The sequence below is a fragment of the Lonchura striata genome, chromosome 34 (genome assembly GCF_046129695.1).
Source record: "Lonchura striata isolate bLonStr1 chromosome 34, bLonStr1.mat, whole genome shotgun sequence".
In the NCBI taxonomy this organism is placed as follows: Eukaryota; Metazoa; Chordata; class Aves; order Passeriformes; family Estrildidae; genus Lonchura; species Lonchura striata.
Window position 1 is genome coordinate 4,134,568 of NC_134636.1, and position 18,935 is coordinate 4,153,502.

Sequence of the window (18,935 nt, forward strand, 5' to 3'; positions counted from 1 at the left end):
CTACTGGGAGTGTGTTATTGTCCACCCACCCAGGAAGAAGATGTGGAAAACTCATTCTGTAAGCAACTAGGGAATGTTTCTGGATCATCAGCACTTGTTCTTTTGGTGATTTCAACCTGGTGGACATCTGCTGGAAACTTAATAGAGCTGAAAAGAGGCAGTCCAGGAAATTTTTCGGGTTGGTGGAAGACAATTTTTTGTCACAGCAGGTGGGTGAGCCTACAAGGGGAGATCTGTGTTAGATCTGATGTTTGCAAATAGGGATTGGATGGTGAGAGATGTGGTGGTTGGAAATTCTCAATATTTGGTGAAGTCAGGAGGAGCACTAATAAGGTTTTTACATTGGATTTCCAGAGGGCAGACTTTGGCCTATTTAGGAGACTTATTCAGACAGTTCCTTGGGAAGCAGCCCTTAAAAACAGAGGAGTTCAGGAAAGGTGGGCATGTTTCAAAATAGAGATATGAAGGGCACAGGAACAGACTGTCCCTGTGTGCTGAAAGATGAGTCGACGAGGCAAACGTCTAGCCTGGATGGTGAAGGAGGTTTTGGAGGAACTCAGGAATAAAAAGAGGATGTATCATCTTTGGAAGGAGGGTCAGGTCCCTCAGGAAGTGTTTAATGGGTCTGCTAGGGCATGTAGGAAAGAAATTAGGGAGGCCGAAGCTCAGTTTGACCTTAAAATGGCAACTTCAGTAAAGGCTAATAAAAAATGTTTTTATGAATATATTAATGGTAAAAGGAAGGGTAAGGTCAACCTTTGTTATTTATTAGATGTGGAAGGGAATTTAATAACTGCAGATGGAGAGAAGGCAGAGGTGCTTAACGCCATCTTTGCCTCAGTCTTTAGTGAGAAGACGACTTGCCTTCAGGACAACTGTCCTCCTGGGCTGGTAGATGGTGTCAGGGAGCAGAGTGGGCCACTGTTATCCAGGGGGAGGCAGTCAGAGAACTGCTGAGCTGCTTGGATGTTCATAAATCCATGGGACCAGATGGGATCCACCCCAGGGTGATGAGGGAGCTGTCAGATGAGCTTGCCAAGCTGCTCTCCATCATTTTCCAGCAGTCCTGGCTCACTGGGGAGGTTCCAGATGACTGGAAGCTGCCCAATGTGATGCCCATTCACAGCAAGGGTGAGAAGGAGGATCCTGGTAATTACAGGCCAGTTATCCTGACCTCAGTACCCGGTAAGGTCATGGAGGAGTTTACACTGAGTGTCACCACACAGCACTTACAGGATGGCCAGGGTGTCAGACCCAGCCAGCAGGGGTTTAGGAGGGGTATGTCGTGTTTGACCAACCTGGTCTCCTTACATGACCAGGTGACCCTCCTGGTGGATGTGGGACAGGCTGTGGATGTGTCTATTTGGACTCCAGCAAGGCCTTTGGCACTGTCTCCCACAGCACACTCCTGGAAAAGCTGCAGCCCACAGCTGGGACAGGAGCACTCTGTGCTGGGCTCAGAACTGGCTGCATGGCCGGCCCAGAGAGTGGTGGTGAGCGGTGCTGCATCCAGCTGGGGACAGTCACCAGTGGTGTCCCTCAGGGCTCTGCGCTGGGCCAGCTCTGTTCAATGTTTTTATTGACCACATGGATGAGGGGATTGAGCCTTTCATTAGTAAATCTGCAGATGACACTAAGCTGGGAGCGTGTGTCCATCTGTTGGAAGGTAGGAGGGCTCTGCAGGGAGACTTGGAAGAGTTGGAGGGATGGGCAGAGTCCAATAAGATGAAGCTTAGTAAATCCAAGTGCCCATCCCTGCATTTTGGCCACACCACCCTCTGCAACATTACAGGCTGGGGATGGTGTGGCTGGTCAGTGCCCCGGCAGAAAGGGACCTGGGGGCACTGGTCGAAAGCCCGGTTGAACATGAGCCAGAAGTGTGCCCTGGTGGCCCAGAAGGCCAATGGCTCCTGGCCTGGATCAGGAATGGTTTGGCCAGCAGGAGCAGAGCAGTGATTCTTCCCCTGTACTTGCCCTGGTTGGGCAGCACCTCAAGTGCTGTGTCCAGTTCTGGGCCACCCAGTTTGGGAAGGTCATGGAGGACCTGGAGCATGTCCAGAGAAGGGCAGCAAGGCTGGTGATGTGCTTGGAACACAAGTCCTGTGAGGAACAAGTGTTGGAGCTGGGGTTGTTTAGCCCGGAGAAGAGGAGGCTCAGAGGTGACCTTACCACTCTACACTCCCTGAAAGGTGGTTGCAGTCAGGTGGGGGTTGGTCTCTTTCTCCTCACAGCAGCTGTCAGAACCAGAGGACACAGTCTTATGCTGTACCAAGGGAAATTTAGATTGGATATTAGGAAAAATGTTTTTTATGGAAAGGGTGATAAAGTACTGGAATTGTCTGTCCAGGGAGGTGATGGAGTCAGCATCCTTGGATATGTTTAAAAAAAGACTGGATGTGGCACTCAGTGCCATGGTTCAGCTGAAGTGGTATTAGGGCATGGGTTGGATTTGATGACCTTAAAGGTCTCTTCCAACCCAGTAATTCTGGTTTCTGTGATTATGTGACATCACAGAGCAGGCTGTGACATCACAGGATGTCTGTATGACATCACAGAGCAAGCTGTGAGGTCAGAGAGTGTGCTGTGACATTATAGGGTGGCTGTGTTACATCACTGAAGGTGTTGTGACATGACAGGATGGGTCTGTGAGGCCAAGAGGTGCTGTGTGACATGATAAGTGGGTTTTGCCATCACAGAGCAGGCTGTGACATCACAGAGGAGGTTGGACATCACAGAAGAGGTTCTGATGTCACAAAGCTGTCTATGACATTTCAGGCTGGCTGTGTGTCATCACAGAATGGGATGTGAGGCTACATAGAAGACTCTGCCATCATAGATAAGGCCTCTGTGACATCACAGAGCAGCTGTGTGATGTCACAGAGAAGGCTGAGACAATAGAGAGTGGGTTGTGCCATCACAGAGCTGACTGTGAAATCACAGCGCAGGCTGTGACATTAAAGGGAGACTGTGACATCACAGGCTGGGCTGTGACGCCACAGGGCAGATTTTGTGACATCACAGAGCAGACTGGGACCTCAAAGAGCAGGCTGTGACATCACAGAGCAGCTGTATGAAATCCCAGGTGGCCTGTTACATCTCAGAGTGGGCTGTGTGACATCGCAGGGGCTGTGTGACATCACTGGGGCTGTGTGACATCGCAAGGGCTGTGTGACTTCACAGTTGGCTGTGTGACATCACTGGGTCTGTGTGACATCACAGGGCCAGTGTGACATCCCAGGGGTCCTGTGACATTACGGGGGCTGTGTGACATCACAGGAGCTGTGTGACATCGCAGGGGCTTTGTGACATCCCAGGGGCTGTGTGACATCACTGGGGCTCTGTGACATCCCAGGGGCTGTGTGATTTCACTGAGGAGGTCACTCTGCCCCAGTTTCCCCCAGAGAAGTCCAACACTGCTCATGCATAGGGGGGTCCCCAGTCCCCCCGGGTCCCCCCGCCCCCGTCGCCGCAGCCTCCCCCAGAGGATGTTCCACGAGATCAACCCCATAGCCCGACACAGGGAGGGGGGCTGGGGCTGTGGGGGGTGGGACGGGGGGACAGGGACCCCCTGGCATTGTCCCTGTGTCCCCCAGGGCCAGAGCCTTGGCCAGGGCTCCTTCACCCTGTTACCAACGAGGGCTTGAGAGCGCTGAAAAGTCCCCGGCAAGGGAGCAGCAAAAACCAGATTTAATATTAAGCGACAGCACCACAAAGTTCCTTGGCAAGAGTCACTCTGCTCCTGACTGAACACTTGTCTTGGTTCGACAAGACAGGAGTCTGTGGAAGAGGGCAAAGCCTCCTGTGCAATGGAGAACGGCAAACCCCCCTCCCTCTGAATTACCAGAATCTTTAAATTAAAAGGCTCTCAGGCAAAGATGTGGGAATGGGAGTAACAATTCTTTACTAGGAGAAAACTAGACAACAATTTAAAAAGGCAAATGCAATCGGTACAAACAAAACCAGTGAAAAAAGTCCAGAACCTGAGGAGTCGGGGTGCCAGTAGTTCTGCTGGGACAATTGCTCCCCTTGCAATGGTTGATGAGTTGCAGCTGAAGTGGTGATCTTTAGAAGGGTACAGTTTTCCTCTGAAGATCTGGTGGCAGTGGGGCTGGTCTTCCTCTGCGCCGGGGTTGCCTCTGAGCTCCGCTGCCGTCGCCTCAGCGCGCGCCGGCTGCTTCGCTGCGAGTGCCGCCGAAAAGAGAGAGAGAGCGAGCTGCTTCTCTGGGAATCCCGCGAAGAGAGAGAGCGAGCTGCTTCTCTCGGAGTCCCGCCCAGAGAGCTGCCTCCTCTCCCCAAAAAGCTACCCCTTTAAACAACAGTAGAGTGCTTGGCTTCCCCCCTCTGGGTGGGACCCCTCACGGTGTTACATTTACCAGCCCTGCATTGAATCAGTCAATGGTGTATAAACAAACCATTGCCTCTACGGGGCAAACCATTGTCTCTGAGAGAGATAACAAAAACCTGTCCAACCGGTTTGCCTTCAACAGATGGCAAATGGAATACAAGCTTATCTTACAACCCAGGACATTATCCACCCCTTATTCTATTTCCATCTGCACACCATGAAATCTTACACCCCAGTTCTCTCTTAAGACCAAGTTTCCCTGTGGTACACAGCGGGTCTCCCCATCTTTCTGCATTACCCACCAAGTGTAACCAGGTCCTTGAGCAAAGACAATCCCACGAATGGGTTGGTCTTTGCCTGAGGTGGGATTAATCCAAACAGTTTTCCCTAAAATACCTTTCATATGTACTACAGGGACCTTATCTCCATCTACTGCGTGTAAGGGTTCTGACTGAGCAGGGCCAGCTCAATTGACAGACCCTCGGGTGTTGACCATCCAGGTTGCTTTTGCCAGGTTAATTTCCCAGTTTCTAAATGTTCCCCCACCAAGTGCCTTCAGGGTAGTCTTAAGGAGTCCGTTGCACCGTTCAACTTTGCCGGCAGCTGGAGCATGATAGGGAATATGATATATCCATTCGATACCATGTTCTCTGGCCCAGGTGTTGATAAGGCTGTTCTTGAAATGGGTACCGTTGTCAGACTCAATTCTCTCAGGGGTGCCGTGTCTCCACAGGACTTGCTTTTCCAAGCCTAAGATGGTGTTCCGGGCAGTGGCATGAGGTACAGGGAAAGTCTCCAGCCATCCAGTGGTGGCTTCCACCATGGTCAGCACGTAGCGCTTGCCTTGGCGTGTCTGGGGCAGTGTGATGTAGTCAATCTGCCAGGCCTCCCCATACTTGTACTTGGACCACCGCCCACCATACCATAGGGGCTTCACTCTCTTGGCCTGTTTGATGGCAGCACACGTCTCACAGTCATGGATAACCTGGGAAACACTGTCCATGGTTAGATCCACCCCTCGGTCTCGTGCCCACTTGTAGGTGGCATCTCTGCCCTGATGACCTGAGGCATCATGAGCCCATCGAGCCAGGAACAACTCCCCCTTATGGTGCCAATCTAAGTCTATCTTTGACACCTCTATTTTTGCTGCCTGATCTACCTGCTCGTTGTTTCGGTGCTCCTCATTAGCCCGACTTTTGGGGACATGGGCATCTACATGACGGACTTTCACCGTCAGCTTTTCCACCCGAGAGGCAATGTCTTTCCATATATCAGCAGCCCAGATTGGCTTTCCTCTACGTTGCCAGTTGGCCTTCCTCCACCTTCCCAGCCAGCCCCACAGAGCATTGGCTACCATCCATGAATCAGTATAAAGGTAGAGCTTTGGCCACTTCTCCCTTTCAGCAATGTCCAGAGCCAGCTGAACGGCCTTGAGTTCGGCGAGTTGGCTCGATCCACCTTCTCCTTCGGTAGCTTGTGCAACTTGGCGTGTGGGGCTCCATACGGCTGCTTTCCACTTCCGGTTCATCCCTACGATGCGACAGGAACCGTCAGTGAAAAGAGCGTAGCAGGTCTCCTCTGCTGGTAGTTGGTTGTATGGTGGAGCTTCTTCAGCCCTTGCCACTTGTACCTGCTCCTCATCATCAGTGAGACCAAAGTTTTCACCTACTGGCCAGTTCGTAATTATCTCCAAAATCCCAGGGCGATTCAGGTTTCCAATACGGGCGCGTTGAGTGATGAGGGCAATCCATTTGCTCCATGTGGCGTCAGTGGCATGGTGGGTAGAGGGAACCTTTCCTTTAAACATCCACCCCAGCACCGGTAGTCGGGGTGCCAGGAGGAGTTGTGTTTCTGTGCCAATTACCTCCGAGGCGGCTTGAACTCCTTCAAAGGCAGCCAAGATTTCCTTCTCTGTGGGAGTGTAGTTGGCTTCAGACCCTCTGTAACTTCGGCTCCAGAATCCCAGTGGTCGGCCTCGAGTCTCCCCAGGCACTTTCTGCCAAAGGCTCCAGGACAACCCATGGTTCCCGGCTGCAGAGTAGAGCACATTCTTGACCTCTGGTCCCGTTCTGACTGGGCCAAGGGCTACAGCATGAGCGATCTCCTGCTTGATCTGGGTGAAGGCTTGTTGCTGCTCAGGGCCCCAGTGGAAATCATTCTTCTTTCGGGTAACCAGATAAAGAGGGCTCACAATCTGGCTATACTCAGGAATGTGCATTCTCCAGAAACCTATGGCACCCAGGAAAGCTTGTGTTTCCTTTTTGCTGGTTGGTGGGGACATAGCTGTGATCTTGTTGATGACCTCAGTGGGAATCTGGCGCCGTCCATCTTGCCATTTCACTCCCAGGAACTGGATCTCTCGGGCAGGTCCCTTGACTTTGCTCTTCTTGATGGCAAAGCCAGCTTCTAGTAGTATCTGGATGATCCTCTCACCTTTCTCAAACACTTCTGCCGCTGTGCTCCCCCACACAATGATGTCATCAATGTATTGCAGGTGTTCTGGAGCCTCACCCTTTTCTAGTGCAGCCTGGATCAGTCCATGGCAGATGGTGGGGCTGTGTTTCCACCCCTGGGGCAGTCGGTTCCAGGTGTACTGCACGCCCCTCCAGGTGAAAGCAAACTGAGGCCTGCATTCTGCTGCCAGAGGAATGGAGAAAAACGCATTAGCAATATCAATGGTGGCATACCACTTTGCTGCCTTGGACTCCAGCTCGTACTGGAGTTCCAGCATGTCCGGCACAGCAGCGCTCAGCGGTGGAGTCACTTCATTTAAGCCACGATAGTCCACAGTCAATCTCCATTCTTTGTCAGATTTGCACACAGGCCAGATGGGGCTGTTGAAGGGTGAGTGGGTTTTGCTGACCACCCCTTGGCTCTCCAGCTCCCGAATCATTTTGTGGATGGGGATCACGGCATCTCGATCCGTCCGATACTGCCGGCGGTGCACTGTCGAGGTCGCAATTGGCACGCGTTGTTCTTCCACCCTTAGGAGTCCTACTGCAGAGGGGTTTTCTGACAGTCCAGGCAAGGTGTTCAATTGCTTAATGTCTTCTGCCTCTACAGCGGCTATTCCAAAAGCCCACCTGAGTCCCTTTGGGTCTTTGTAATATCCGTTCCGGAGGAAGTCTATGCCTAGGATACACGGAGCATCTGGGCCAGTCACTATAGGATGTTTCTTCCACTCCTTCCCAGTCAGGCTCACCTCGGCTTCCACCAGAGTCAATTGTTGTGATCCCCCTGTCACACCAGCAATGGAAACAGGCTCTGCCCCCACATGTCCCGATGGTATCAGAGTACACTGTGCACCAGTATCAACTAAAGCATCATATTTTTGTGGCTCTGATGTGCCAGGCCATCGGATCCACACTGTCCAGAAGATCCGGTTTTCCCATGCCTCTCCCTGGCTAGAGACAGGGCCCCTCTAACACTGGTTATCATTCCTTTCCTGGGCATACATACTAGAGGTCCCTTCAAGGGGGTCTGACAGATCGTACCCACAAGCTTGGTCACGGGAGGTTGAGGCTACCTTCACTTTGGTGGAACTCCCCTGGTTAGAGTTTCCCTCCTTAAGTTGACGGACCCGTGCTGCCAGGACAGAAGTGGGTTTCTCATCCCACCTCCCCATGTCTTCCCCATGGTCACGCAGGAAGAACCACAGATTAGCCCTTGGGGTGTACCCTCTCTCTCTAGCTGGGGAATGTTGGGCGCTGATTCTGGGGCCTGTGACTCTCACGGGTGCTGTATTAACCTTCCTTATCTCCCCCTCATCTCCTCTTTAAACTCCTTAATCATGGCTGAGATATGAGCCTGCATTGGGCCATTAATCATACTCTCATAATTCCTAAGTTTGTTGGCAACAGAACCTATTGTCTCCTGGTGGGCGTCAGCATTGATTGTTGCAATGAAGGTGGTGTATTGAGATGGCCCAAGATTTGCCAGACTCCACAGCATTTGTCCCGTACACCTGACCTTGTCAGGGTCATTATTGTGTCGTCCATCCCTCCCAAAGAGTACCTCCAATACTGCCACTTCCCTCAGCTGTTGGATCCCTTCCTCGAGGGTCTTCCAGCACATTCTATGATGGTGCTCTTGCATTCTCTCTCTGTGGACAAACCTCTCCCTGACACTCATTAAGAGCCGCTCCCAGAGAGAAAGGGATCCTGGTTCCCTTACAAAAACCTGATTTATACCCGAGTCCTGGGTCAAGGGTCCCAAGTTCCTTGCCTCACCACCGTCCAGCTGCATGCCTGTACCCATAAGATCCCAAACCCGGAGTAGCCAGGTAGCATAAGCCTCACGCCCTCGTCGCACAATGTCTTTATGCAGATTACGAAGACTTTCGTACGTCAGGGACTCGGTGATGATAACAATCTCTGGGTCCCCTGTGGGTTGTGAGGTTCCTCCATTCCTGTCCCTATCTGCAGGGTGCTCTGCTTTCACCTTAGACTTCCTTGTTTCTACCGGGGCCACTGCTGCTGACCGTGACTGCCTTTGTGGTTCAGCTGGAACCTGGACAGTTGTAACATCTGTGGGTTCCACAGCTGTACTATTAGACTGTCCTTCCTCAAGGCAAAGGGCCAGTTTCTCACCAGCTGGGGAAATGCACTCCTTCAGCATCTCTCGTATCTCCTTAACCAGAACCCTCACCCAATCTGGGCGGTTCATTTCTGAGGTGGGCTGTGGGGCAGGGTCAGGCTCTGGAGCAGCAGCATCTCGAGTCTGTGGTGTAGGTGTGAGGGTAGTTATCCAGGTTAATCTTCCCTTATCTCTGAATGCTAAATATAACAGGACTATCAGCAACACCACCCATTGTATGGTATCATTAGCACTTAGAAAGGATCTTAACCCTTTGAGAACTGGTGGAGCAGACCCAAAAAGATGGTTAAAAGGTTGGGAGAAAGTTTGCCCAGGTGCTATTTCCTCACAGTAGGTACCGTTATTAAAGTAACCCCAAAAACATACAGTTAACGTGTGATAGCTATAAATCCATGTACCTGCCTTCCAGAGGAAATTAAAGATCCATGAATTCCTCACCCAATTAACCCAGAAGCCAAACTTGATAACAGACACCGTAGCCTTAGTTATAGGACCCATTTTTAGATAAGGGTCTGCAAATGGGAAAAGTATAGCTACGATCACGTGCCACCCAAACCAAGGTAAACTAGACCACATTGTGATGCTGAAGATGTTTTTACACACAACAAAAAACCAAATTACTTAAGAACTGTTAATCCTTTTTCCCTCTCAATGCCCTCGGGCCCCACGTTGGGCGCCAAATTCTGTCTTGGTTCGACAAGACAGGAGTCTGTGGAAGAGGGCAAAGTCTCCTGTGCAATGGAGAACGGCAAACCCCCCTCCCTCTGAATTACCAGGATCTTTAAATTAAAAGGCTCTCAGGCAAAGATGTGGGAATGGGAGTAACAATTCTTTACTAGGAGAAAACTAGACAACAATTTAAAAAGGCAAATGCAATCGGTACAAACAAAACCAGTGAAAAAAGTCCAGAACCTGAGGAGTCGGGGTGCCAGTAGTTCTGCTGGGACAATTGCTCCCCTTGCAATGGTTGATGAGTTGCAGCTGAAGTGGTGATCTTTAGAAGGGTACAGTTTTCCTCTGAAGATCTGGTGGCAGTGGGGCCGGTCTTCCTCTGCGCCGGGGTTGCCTCTGAGCTCCGCTGCCGTCGCCTCAGCGCGCGCCGGCTGCTTCGCTGCGAGTGCCGCCGAAAAGAGAGAGAGAGCGAGCTGCTTCTCTGGGAATCCCGCGAAGAGAGAGAGCGAGCTGCTTCTCTCGGAGTCCCGCCCAGAGAGCTGCCTCCTCTCCCCAAAAAGCTACCCCTTTAAACAACAATAGAGTGCTCGGCTTCCCCCCTCTGGGTGGGACCCCTCACGGTGTTACATTTACCAGCCCTGCATTGAATCAGTCAATGGTGTATAAACAAACCATTGCCTCTACGGGGCAAACCATTGTCTCTGAGAGAGATAACAAAAACCTGTCCAACCGGTTTGCCTTCAACAGATGGCAAATGGAATACAAGCTTATCTTACAACCCAGGACAACACTTCACACTTAAGGCACCCCTAGGAAACAAATCAACCACAAATCCAAACAAAATCCAGGCAATCAAACTGAAATGATCAGAGAACTGTCCCTTTATGTGGCACAGGGACACATAGAACAGTGAGGGCAAGGATAAAAGGAATATGGGCCAAAAGCTGAACAGAGCTCGAATTTAACAGGACTTAACTTATACCTTAACCTTAACTTCTACCTTCAACTTCAAAATTTAGCAAAAGAACAGATATTAACAGTATTTAACATAACTTATAACCTATGACTTTTCAATTTAACAGAGGAATATCGTTTAACAGGATTTAGCTCAGCTTATAACTTATAGCAAAAAACAACTCTTAGCAGCATTTAACTTAGCTTAGGCTGCATCACTTGACCTCACTTACAGGCCTGACAGGCTCAGCTATCCAGGGCACTCAGAGCCCTCAGAGAGCAGCATTTCTGCCACATTCCCCAGCACAGGCACTCCTGTGTGCACACAGACACAGAGAGTCAGTGCAAGGCACCTGTGAGAAATTCCCCTAAGGGCGGGGAAATGCTCCTTGAGGATGCTTTGGCATCTCCCCAGCAGGGAAGGGTTGAGCCTGGAGGAGTGGGGGGATCGGCCCAGGCTCCCTCGTTGTTTCGGGATCCCCGAATTCAGCAAACGGGAGAGTTCCCGGCTCGGAGAGGCCCCACTCAGAGGGAGTCGCTGGCCCAGGAGAGTTCCAAGGGCTCCTTTTGGAGCGCTGTTTGTAGGGCCCCTAGAGAGGGGCTGCAGTCCCAGCCATGTTTCATCCTGGCCACACTTGGCATCAGCAGCTTTCTTTGGCAGGGTGAGAACAGGGATGTTGTGCCACTGAGGGGACACAAACAGTTCCAGGGCTGCTCCTAAAGTAACCAGGAGCTGGCTGGGCAGCAGCAGTGCCTGGAGCAGACAGTGTTTGTGATGAGCTCCAGAGGAGCTGAGCCCAGGGGCTGCTGGCCAAGACCGAGGCCCAGTGAGCATTTCTCAGCTGGCAGGGCAGCCTGAGAAGGGGAGGAGGGAATGCACCAGCACAGGAACCATGGAAACAAGGAGCCATTGTGACACTGTGGGGCCTGTGAGACCAAGGAGCCATTGTGACACTGTGAGGCACCATGGAACAATGGACACCATTGTGACACTTGGGGGACAGATTGGATCATGGAGACCATTGGGATACTATGATACCCAATGGAATCAGCAAAGCATTGTGACACTGTGAGGCTACATGGAACCAGTGAGACCATTGTGACCCTGGGGTCCCCACAGAACCAAGAGGACCATTGTGACACTGTGGGGCCTTGTGTCATCAGTGGTCCATTGTGACACTGTGGAGCCAAAGGAGACCATTGTGACACTGCAAACCCCCATGGTCCAAAGGTCCATTGTGACATTGTGGGCCTCATGGATCAGAGGACTCACATGTCATTGTGGGGCCTGGGGAACCATGGAGACCATTGGGACACTCCATGGCCTCATGGAATCATTGGAACCATTGAGAAACTAGGAGGTCTCATGGAACCCAGGGGCTATTGTGGCACTGTGGGACCCCATGCAACCAAAGGAACACAGAACAGGTCTGGCTGGTTTGGCCTCCCGTGGACTGCCTGACTGGTCCAGCTGACCTTGGCATGTTAAAGGTCTCTTCTCTGCTACTGGGGCTCACTGGGACAGGAAACACTGGGGCTCCCTGCTTTCCTTTCAGTGGAAAAGAACTCTCCTTCTCCTCCAAGTGCCCATGGCCAGAACTGGGATTTTACGTCCAAATGTCCTTTTATCCAGGGATTGTTCCCATAGGAATATTGCCAGGACAAGTCTGGTTGGAAGTGGTTTCATGAGGGTCACCTCTCATCTGTGCCCAAAACACTGGGGAAGGCTCCATGCTTTCCTTCCTATGGGAAAGAATTGTCCTGTTGTGTGTTTTTCTTTAGTTTGATATTTGTTCTGTGTATGTTCAACCCCCAACCCCTAATCTCCTCCCTTCCCCAGTTTTCAATCTTCCCAAGCTCTTCCCTACCCCCCTCCTCTCCAAGTTGTCAATCCTCCCTTTCCCTGCCCCTTTCCCCAGAACATTCCCTGTCACTCCTCGTAGCCTCCTCCCCTGCTTCCAGAGCATTCCCTGTCTATTTAGTGAGGCTCAACACCCTTTTGGTTACTTTGTGTTACTCCTCTCCCCTGTTTCCCCTGATAGGTTTGTGCTCTGTTAGTTCCTCCTTAGACTCTTCCCCAGGCGTACCCTCACTGGTTGCTGTTCCTATACCCCGCCTCTTGAGTTCTGGTATAAAACCTTTGTTCGCCCTCCCCAGAGGGTCTTGGGGCTCACTGAATGAAACCATCCTGTTCACCCCCAAGTCCCGTGTTGCCTCCCCACGCCAAGTGGGACTGCAGAGCTTCACAGGGGGAGCAGCCGCCCGTTCTCTTCCCTCTCACCCCCCAGCACTCCACTGCTCGGGGTATCGCGGCAAGAGAGGCTGCCCGCATTGCAACACTGTCCTGCTTCTCCAGGTGCCCATGGCCAAAATTTGGATTCTGTCTCCAAAATTCCCTATATCCAGAGGCTGCCTGCAGACAATCTGCCATTCCTGACAAGTCTGGCTGACCTTGGCCTTGTGAGGCTCTCATCTGCCTTCCAAACACTGGGGCTCTGTGCTTTGCTTCCTATGGAACAGAACTCTTCTTATCCAGGTGCCTACGTCCAGAATTGGGATTACACCTCCAACATTGCCTGGTGTGAAAGACTGGAGGAGATTGTTGGCTGGAAACCTTTTGTGTGTGGGGGAGGAAGGGGCAGGTCCAGCCTTGCCCTGCCCTGAAGCCCCAGCACTGCCCTGCCCTGGAACCCCAATCCCCCCAGAGCCTCTATCCCAGCCCAGCAGTGTCTGCCAGTCCCTAGCACAGCATAGGCAATGCTCCACAGCCACCTCTGGAGCTCCCAGCCCAGCTCCTGAGTGACCAAATGACCCCAAGTCCTCCCTGGGGCTGGGGCAGCAGAACTCAGAGGCACCAGCAGCTCCAGCTGGGAAATGGAGTGTGGGATGGGGCTGTGAAAGCCCTGCCTGGACTGTGCCAAGCAGGACACACAAGCCCTGACCCTCATCCCCCAAGCAACTCTCTCAAGGAGACATTTAAAAGGAATTACAATAATTTGTGTACTCTGAGTTAGATTCACTGGAGAAATAGTGCCCCAAAGCTCATTAACATTCAGAATGCTTGAACAAGCCAAGCCTCTGGGAATAATTTGATTTAAGTTTTTAAATCTTTTGTGATTAATTAGGCAGGCTTTAGTAGTGTATTCAAAGTGAATGCTTTATTTTTATAAAGACACAGAAAAGATTTGTTAGGTCCTGTTTCATCTTTTTATTCCACATAAATGAATATGTGCAATCTCCACTTGACACTGAATTCAAGTACCTCCTCATGCAGTTGAAATAGATATGAAAATCAAGACCCTTGATGGCTGACAATCCATCAGACTCTGTCCCTACCCCCACCCCACCATTTCCCCCATCCAAGCCCTGGCACTCAGAGCAGCCTTGTGCAAATCTGAGCTCCCTCCAGCCCAGGCTGCACCTGCAGGTTTCAGCTCCTTGGCTCCAACCCCCACCTGCTTTCCTTGGAGTAAGAGCTGCCTGAGACACAGAGGGATGTTCAATTCTTGTCAGCCAACAAAGCCAAGGGAAGGCACAGCTCCATCAAATGCAGAAGTCATTCCTCTGCTGGCTATTAAATCCACTTTGCACAGTAGCCAGTCTCAGAGCAATGGAAAACACTTTCTGTACCCAGCACAGATCCCAAGGTCCCCCCAAACCCTCCCTGCCCCAATTCTGCCCAAATTTGCTCTTTGTACACACGAGTCACAGGCTGAAGTCAGGAGCTTCCTCCATGCCCAGAGGGAGGAAAAGAGAGAAAGTGGATGAAGAGCTCTCCTGTGCAGAGCCAAGGTCCCAAGTGCCCCTGCAGTGGAAACCACAACTCATCAGGTTTGTGTCCTTTGGGCTCAGGGATGGTGACACTCAGAGGCACAGAAAGGTTTCTTGCCAACAAACAGGAGTTGAACATTTGAACAATTTAGTAACCATCACAGACTTTCCTTTTTCTTGGAACTGTTTAAACCTGCTCTGGACTGAAAACCCAGAAAAACACCAGCAGCTCACACCTGTGGCCCACTGAGGTCTGGGAAGCTGCATTCCAGTGCCAGAGAGACTGAGAAGAGACCGAGTGAGCCAACTACAACCCACAAAAAGGACTTTCTGAATTGCCATCTCTTCAGAACTCTGAGGGGGTTTATTTCATATTATTCATGCTTGTGAACACTATACTTGTTAAATAAACTGATTTTTTCCACTTTTCTCCAGGGAAGTCTTCTCCTGAAATAGTAGGGAGAGGGGCCGCTTGAACTTGATTTGTAGACGGACTCCTTTTGGAGGTTTCCTCACAAAATTTGCCCTAAACCAGGACAAACAGTCACAGTTGTGCCACTTCACCAGTGGCACAACTCCCCAGCCCCCCAGGAAAAGAAAGGACATGTAAAGTTCTCCAAACATTTGGCCTGCTTTGCTGCAAAAGTCGCGCTGCACACACAGTGCACTGTGGAAAGCCAAGAGAAGCTGCAGCAGGTGGCAAATTTTGGGATAGATGCTCGACCTTGTTCTCCATGAGAGGTTCTTGACAAGAGCAGACAGGAGAAGATTCCTGGAGAAGTGGAGCAGCTTTGCAGAAGTGCAATGAAAATGAAAGAAAGTATCTAAGATGTTTTCCTCTTTATTTCTATGCTTTCCTTTGCCATGTTGCACGACTTCTCCATGCCATGAATTCCAAATGGATCTCACCTCTAAGATGGGTCACTTAGAAAGTTATAAACACTGTAAAATACCATGAGCTACACGCAGTTTTCCTTCCCCTGTTTTTACTGGAAAGCAACGCTGCAGACACAGGTGCAGTGCTTGGGTCAGGTAGGAATCCTACAGCACGGGAATGTGCCCCAAGGGTGTTTGAGCCTCAGCAAGGACAATTCACAGCAGCGACACAGCAGAGGGGATTCCTCTGCCAGTGTGCAGGAGTCAGGACTCTGGATCTGGGCTCCACACTGCAAAGTTCCCGTGTCTGGACAGACGAAGGGGCTGTCCCCGGGGCGCGCGGGGCTCGGCCGTGGGGCTCGTGGGGCGAGCGGGGAACGGACACGCGGACAAACGGCCTCGGTGCTTCAGTTGCAGAGGCAGCAGCGGCGGCGGCGGCAGCAGCGGCGGCAGCAGCGGCAGCAGCAAAAGCAGTTTTTCTCTTCTTTCTCTTCTCCCTCCCCCGCTGTCGGACACCTTCCCCTCGGTGTCCTTCCCCGGTGTCCCTCTCCTCTCCCCGCCTCCTTCTCCCCATGCCGGGCCGGGCCATGCCCCCGGTCCGCCCCCGGCCCCGGGCGGGGCTGCCCCGTCCCCGGCCCCGCCCGCCCCGCCGCGGTCTCGCCTCCGCCCGGCTCTGGCCGTGCTGGCGGTGGCGCTGCCGGGCGGGCATCAGTGCCTGGGGCTGGGCCGGCATCGCCGCCCTTTGGCTCCGCCTGGCCCGAGCCCGGCCCCGGCCCCGCCGCAGGGTCCGGCCCCGGCGCCGGCGCCTCCCGGGCCCCGCGGAGGACACACGCGGCACGGCCGCTCCCGCCGCCCCCGCTGCGGCTTCCCCGGCCCGAGCTCCGCCGCTCGGCAGCGCGGCCGCCGGCCCCGAGCCTCCCGTGTCCCGTTGCCGAGACCGAAGGCCTGGGGATGGCCGGCCCGAGGCGCTCGGGGGGCGCTCGGGGGCCGCTGCTGGCCCCGGGCCGAGCGCTGACAGCCGCGTCCCGCCCGCAGGGAAGGCGCAGGAGGCCCTGCAGGAGCGGTACCGAGTGGGTTCGCTGCTGGGGCGCGGCGGCTTCGGCAGAGTGTTCGCAGCCACGCGGCTCTCGGACGGCGCCCCGGTGAGCGGCGGGGCCGGCGGCGGGCATGGAGGAGGAGGAGGAGGAGGAGGAGGAGGAGGAGGAGGAGGAGGAAAAGAAGGAGGAGGAGGAATGGGGAGAGGAGGAGGAGAATGGAGAAGGAAGAGAAGGAGGAGGAGGATGGAGAAGGAAGAGAAGGAGAAGGAGGAGGAGGAAGGAGGGAGGAGGAAGGAGGGAGGAGGAGGAGGAGGAAGGAGGGACAGGAGGAGGAGGATAGGGAAGGAAGAGAAGGAGGAGGAAGGAGGAGGCGGAGGAGAAGGAAGCAGGAGGATGGGGCTCGGCAGGGCGGGCGGCGAGCTCAGCCCGCTGCTGCCTTTGGCTTGCAGGTGGCCATCAAAAGGGTGCCACGGAACCGCGTCCGGCGCTGGGGCGAGCTGGTGAGTGAGCGGGGCCAGCGGGAACAGCCGGGCCGTGCCGGGCGGGGATGAGGCGAGCCCCGGCATGGGGGAAGCCACCAGGACGCCTCGATGGGGAGCGGGCGTGGGGCCAGCGCAGGGCACAGAGCATCCCGGGCTGGCTGAGGGGTTCCCCTGCCCTGGCACGACATCAGTCCCACTGGTGGCACCGTGGTCCTCCCGCAGCCCGACGGCACCAGCGCACCCCTGGAGATCGTCCTGCTGGACAAGGTGTCCACCGGCTTCCCTGGTGTGGTCCAGCTGCTGGAGTGGTTTGAGCTCCCCAACAGCATCGTGATGGTGCTGGAGCGGCCGGAGCGGTCTCAGGACCTCCTGCATTTCATTCGGGCACGGAGGTTCCTGTCTGAAGAGGTGGCACGGGAGCTGTTCCGCCAGGTGCTGGAGGCCGTGCGGCACTGCACCAGCCGCGGGGTCCTGCACCGTGACATCAAACCAGAGAACATCCTGGTTGACCTGGCCACTGGCCAGGCAAAATTGATCGACTTTGGCTGTGGCACCTACCTGCAGGACACAGCCTACACTGACTTTGCAGGTGAGCCCGGGCAGGGGTGTGCTCCCGGTCCCACCATCTCATGGCCCAACATCTCACAGGCCAAGCTGGGTGTGGCAGCGAGGATTCTCCCTTTTGCTGCCAGTCAGGGTACTGAGTCTTTACCTGAGCTGCTTTTGAGCGGGGCTGGGTGGGGAGGCATCTTCCAGCCCTGCTGGCGGCCTTTGCCCACCACTCTGCCTGGGGCTGGGGTTGGAGCAGCAGCAGGCAGCCTGACAAAAGCACCCGTGGGTGGGGGTAGCAGAGGAGGGGGCCAGGACCAGTGCACCAGCCAGTTTGGTGGGCAGGCGAGAGGAAGGGCTTGAACTGCTCCATTCACCTTGTTTTCATAATATTTTATGAAAACATAAAATATTGTCTTCATAATATTTTTGGGGCACTGCAGGCAGGGAGGATAAGGACCTGTTTTTTCCCCCAGCCCTGAATGGGTTTTTGCTTTACATGTCATGGTCAGGCCTTGCTGGGGCTTCTGCTGCCCTCTTCCAACACCAGTGGCTTCTTGTCCAGCCCTGAGTTTGTACACAAGTCCCAGGTGCTGGCGAGAGTGCAGCAGTCACCCTGTGTGTCACTGGGGCAGCCCCTGCATGCCCAGGGATGCTGGGGCCAGGCTCTGGAAGCAGCAGCATCCCCCTGATGAACTCCATCTGTATTCCACAGGAGCACTGTCATACAGCCCCCCGGAATGGAACCGCTTGGGCTGGTACCATGGCGAGGCAGCAACGATCTGGTCCCTGGGCATCCTGCTGCACCAGATGGTCTGCGGGCAGCACCCTTTCAGGAGGGGCCGGAAGATCAGCTGGGACCATCAGCTCTCGCTGCCACAGCGGCTCTCTCCAGGTGGATCCTCATCTCTGGCCACGGGGGAATACCAGTGCTGGGAGACAGCAGCGGGCTCGTGAGCATCTCGCTCTGGCAGCCGCTGAGGAGGTGGCACATGTCCTGCTCTCCTGCTCTCCTCCACAACAGGGAATTGGTGGGAAAGTTTAGGCCCAGCTGGGAGCACAAAAGCAGCATGGCCTGGGCATGGGAAGAGTGGGGCAAAGCAGACAGGAGCCTTCTCTAGCTGACTGGTGGTTTCTGGTTTCTCTGCCCAGAGTGCCAAGAACTTATCAGGTGGTGTTTATCCATGCACTTCTTGGACAGGCCTTCCTTAGAAGACCTGTTCTGTGAACCTTGGATACAGGATAGTCACCTGTCATAGATGAAGGGAGAGAGCCTCATGCACACTTTGCTGCAGGGCCCTGGTAAGTTACAGCTCCACACATGCCCTGGCAATCAGAATCAAGGAAACCCAGACTTTTTTCCTTGCCTATATCAATGCACTGGGGTTGTTGGGTGGGAACACGCAGCCCTTGTGCTGGAGCTGAGCTGCTCTGCCCAGCACTGGTGGCTGCCATCCAAGGTGGTTTTGCTTGTCCCAGTTGCCTGACAGCTGGGGCCCTGGGCAGAGCCCTGACAGCCTGGTCTGACCCCCAGGGAAGGAGAAGGAGCCCCTGGAGAAGCTGTACCAGGTGGGGCTGCTGGAGACAGCGAGGACGACATCAAGGATGATAACCTCTTCCTGAACTTGGACACTGGCAGCTGAAGATGATGAA

General features: G+C 53.6%; 1 protein-coding gene across 1 annotated transcript; it reads left to right on the top strand.

The window, feature by feature from the left end:
• Positions 1-1,010: 1,010 nt before the first annotated feature.
• On the top strand, positions 1,011-18,541 carry LOC144247829 (serine/threonine-protein kinase pim-1-like). The gene is made up of 7 exons (XM_077789486.1): positions 1,011-1,185; positions 13,104-13,188; positions 15,927-16,356; positions 16,701-16,751; positions 16,956-17,322; positions 17,998-18,177; positions 18,435-18,541. Exons 1-7 carry the CDS (start codon positions 1,011-1,013, stop codon positions 18,539-18,541), a joined length of 1,395 nt encoding a protein of 464 aa, XP_077645612.1.
• The last annotated feature ends 394 nt before the right edge of the window (positions 18,542-18,935 follow it).

Excerpts from the sequence above, each read along its gene's own strand:
- LOC144247829 (XM_077789486.1), top strand. The coding sequence starts at position 1,011 with ATGAGGGAGCTGTCAGATGAGCTTGCCAAGCTGCTCTCCATCATTTTC. Across the intron at positions 16,752-16,955 it reads TCCGGCGCTGGGGCGAGCTG|CCCGACGGCACCAGCGCACC; the intron begins GTGAGTGAGCGG and ends GTCCTCCCGCAG. Across the intron at positions 17,323-17,997 it reads AGCCTACACTGACTTTGCAG|GAGCACTGTCATACAGCCCC; the intron begins GTGAGCCCGGGC and ends TGTATTCCACAG.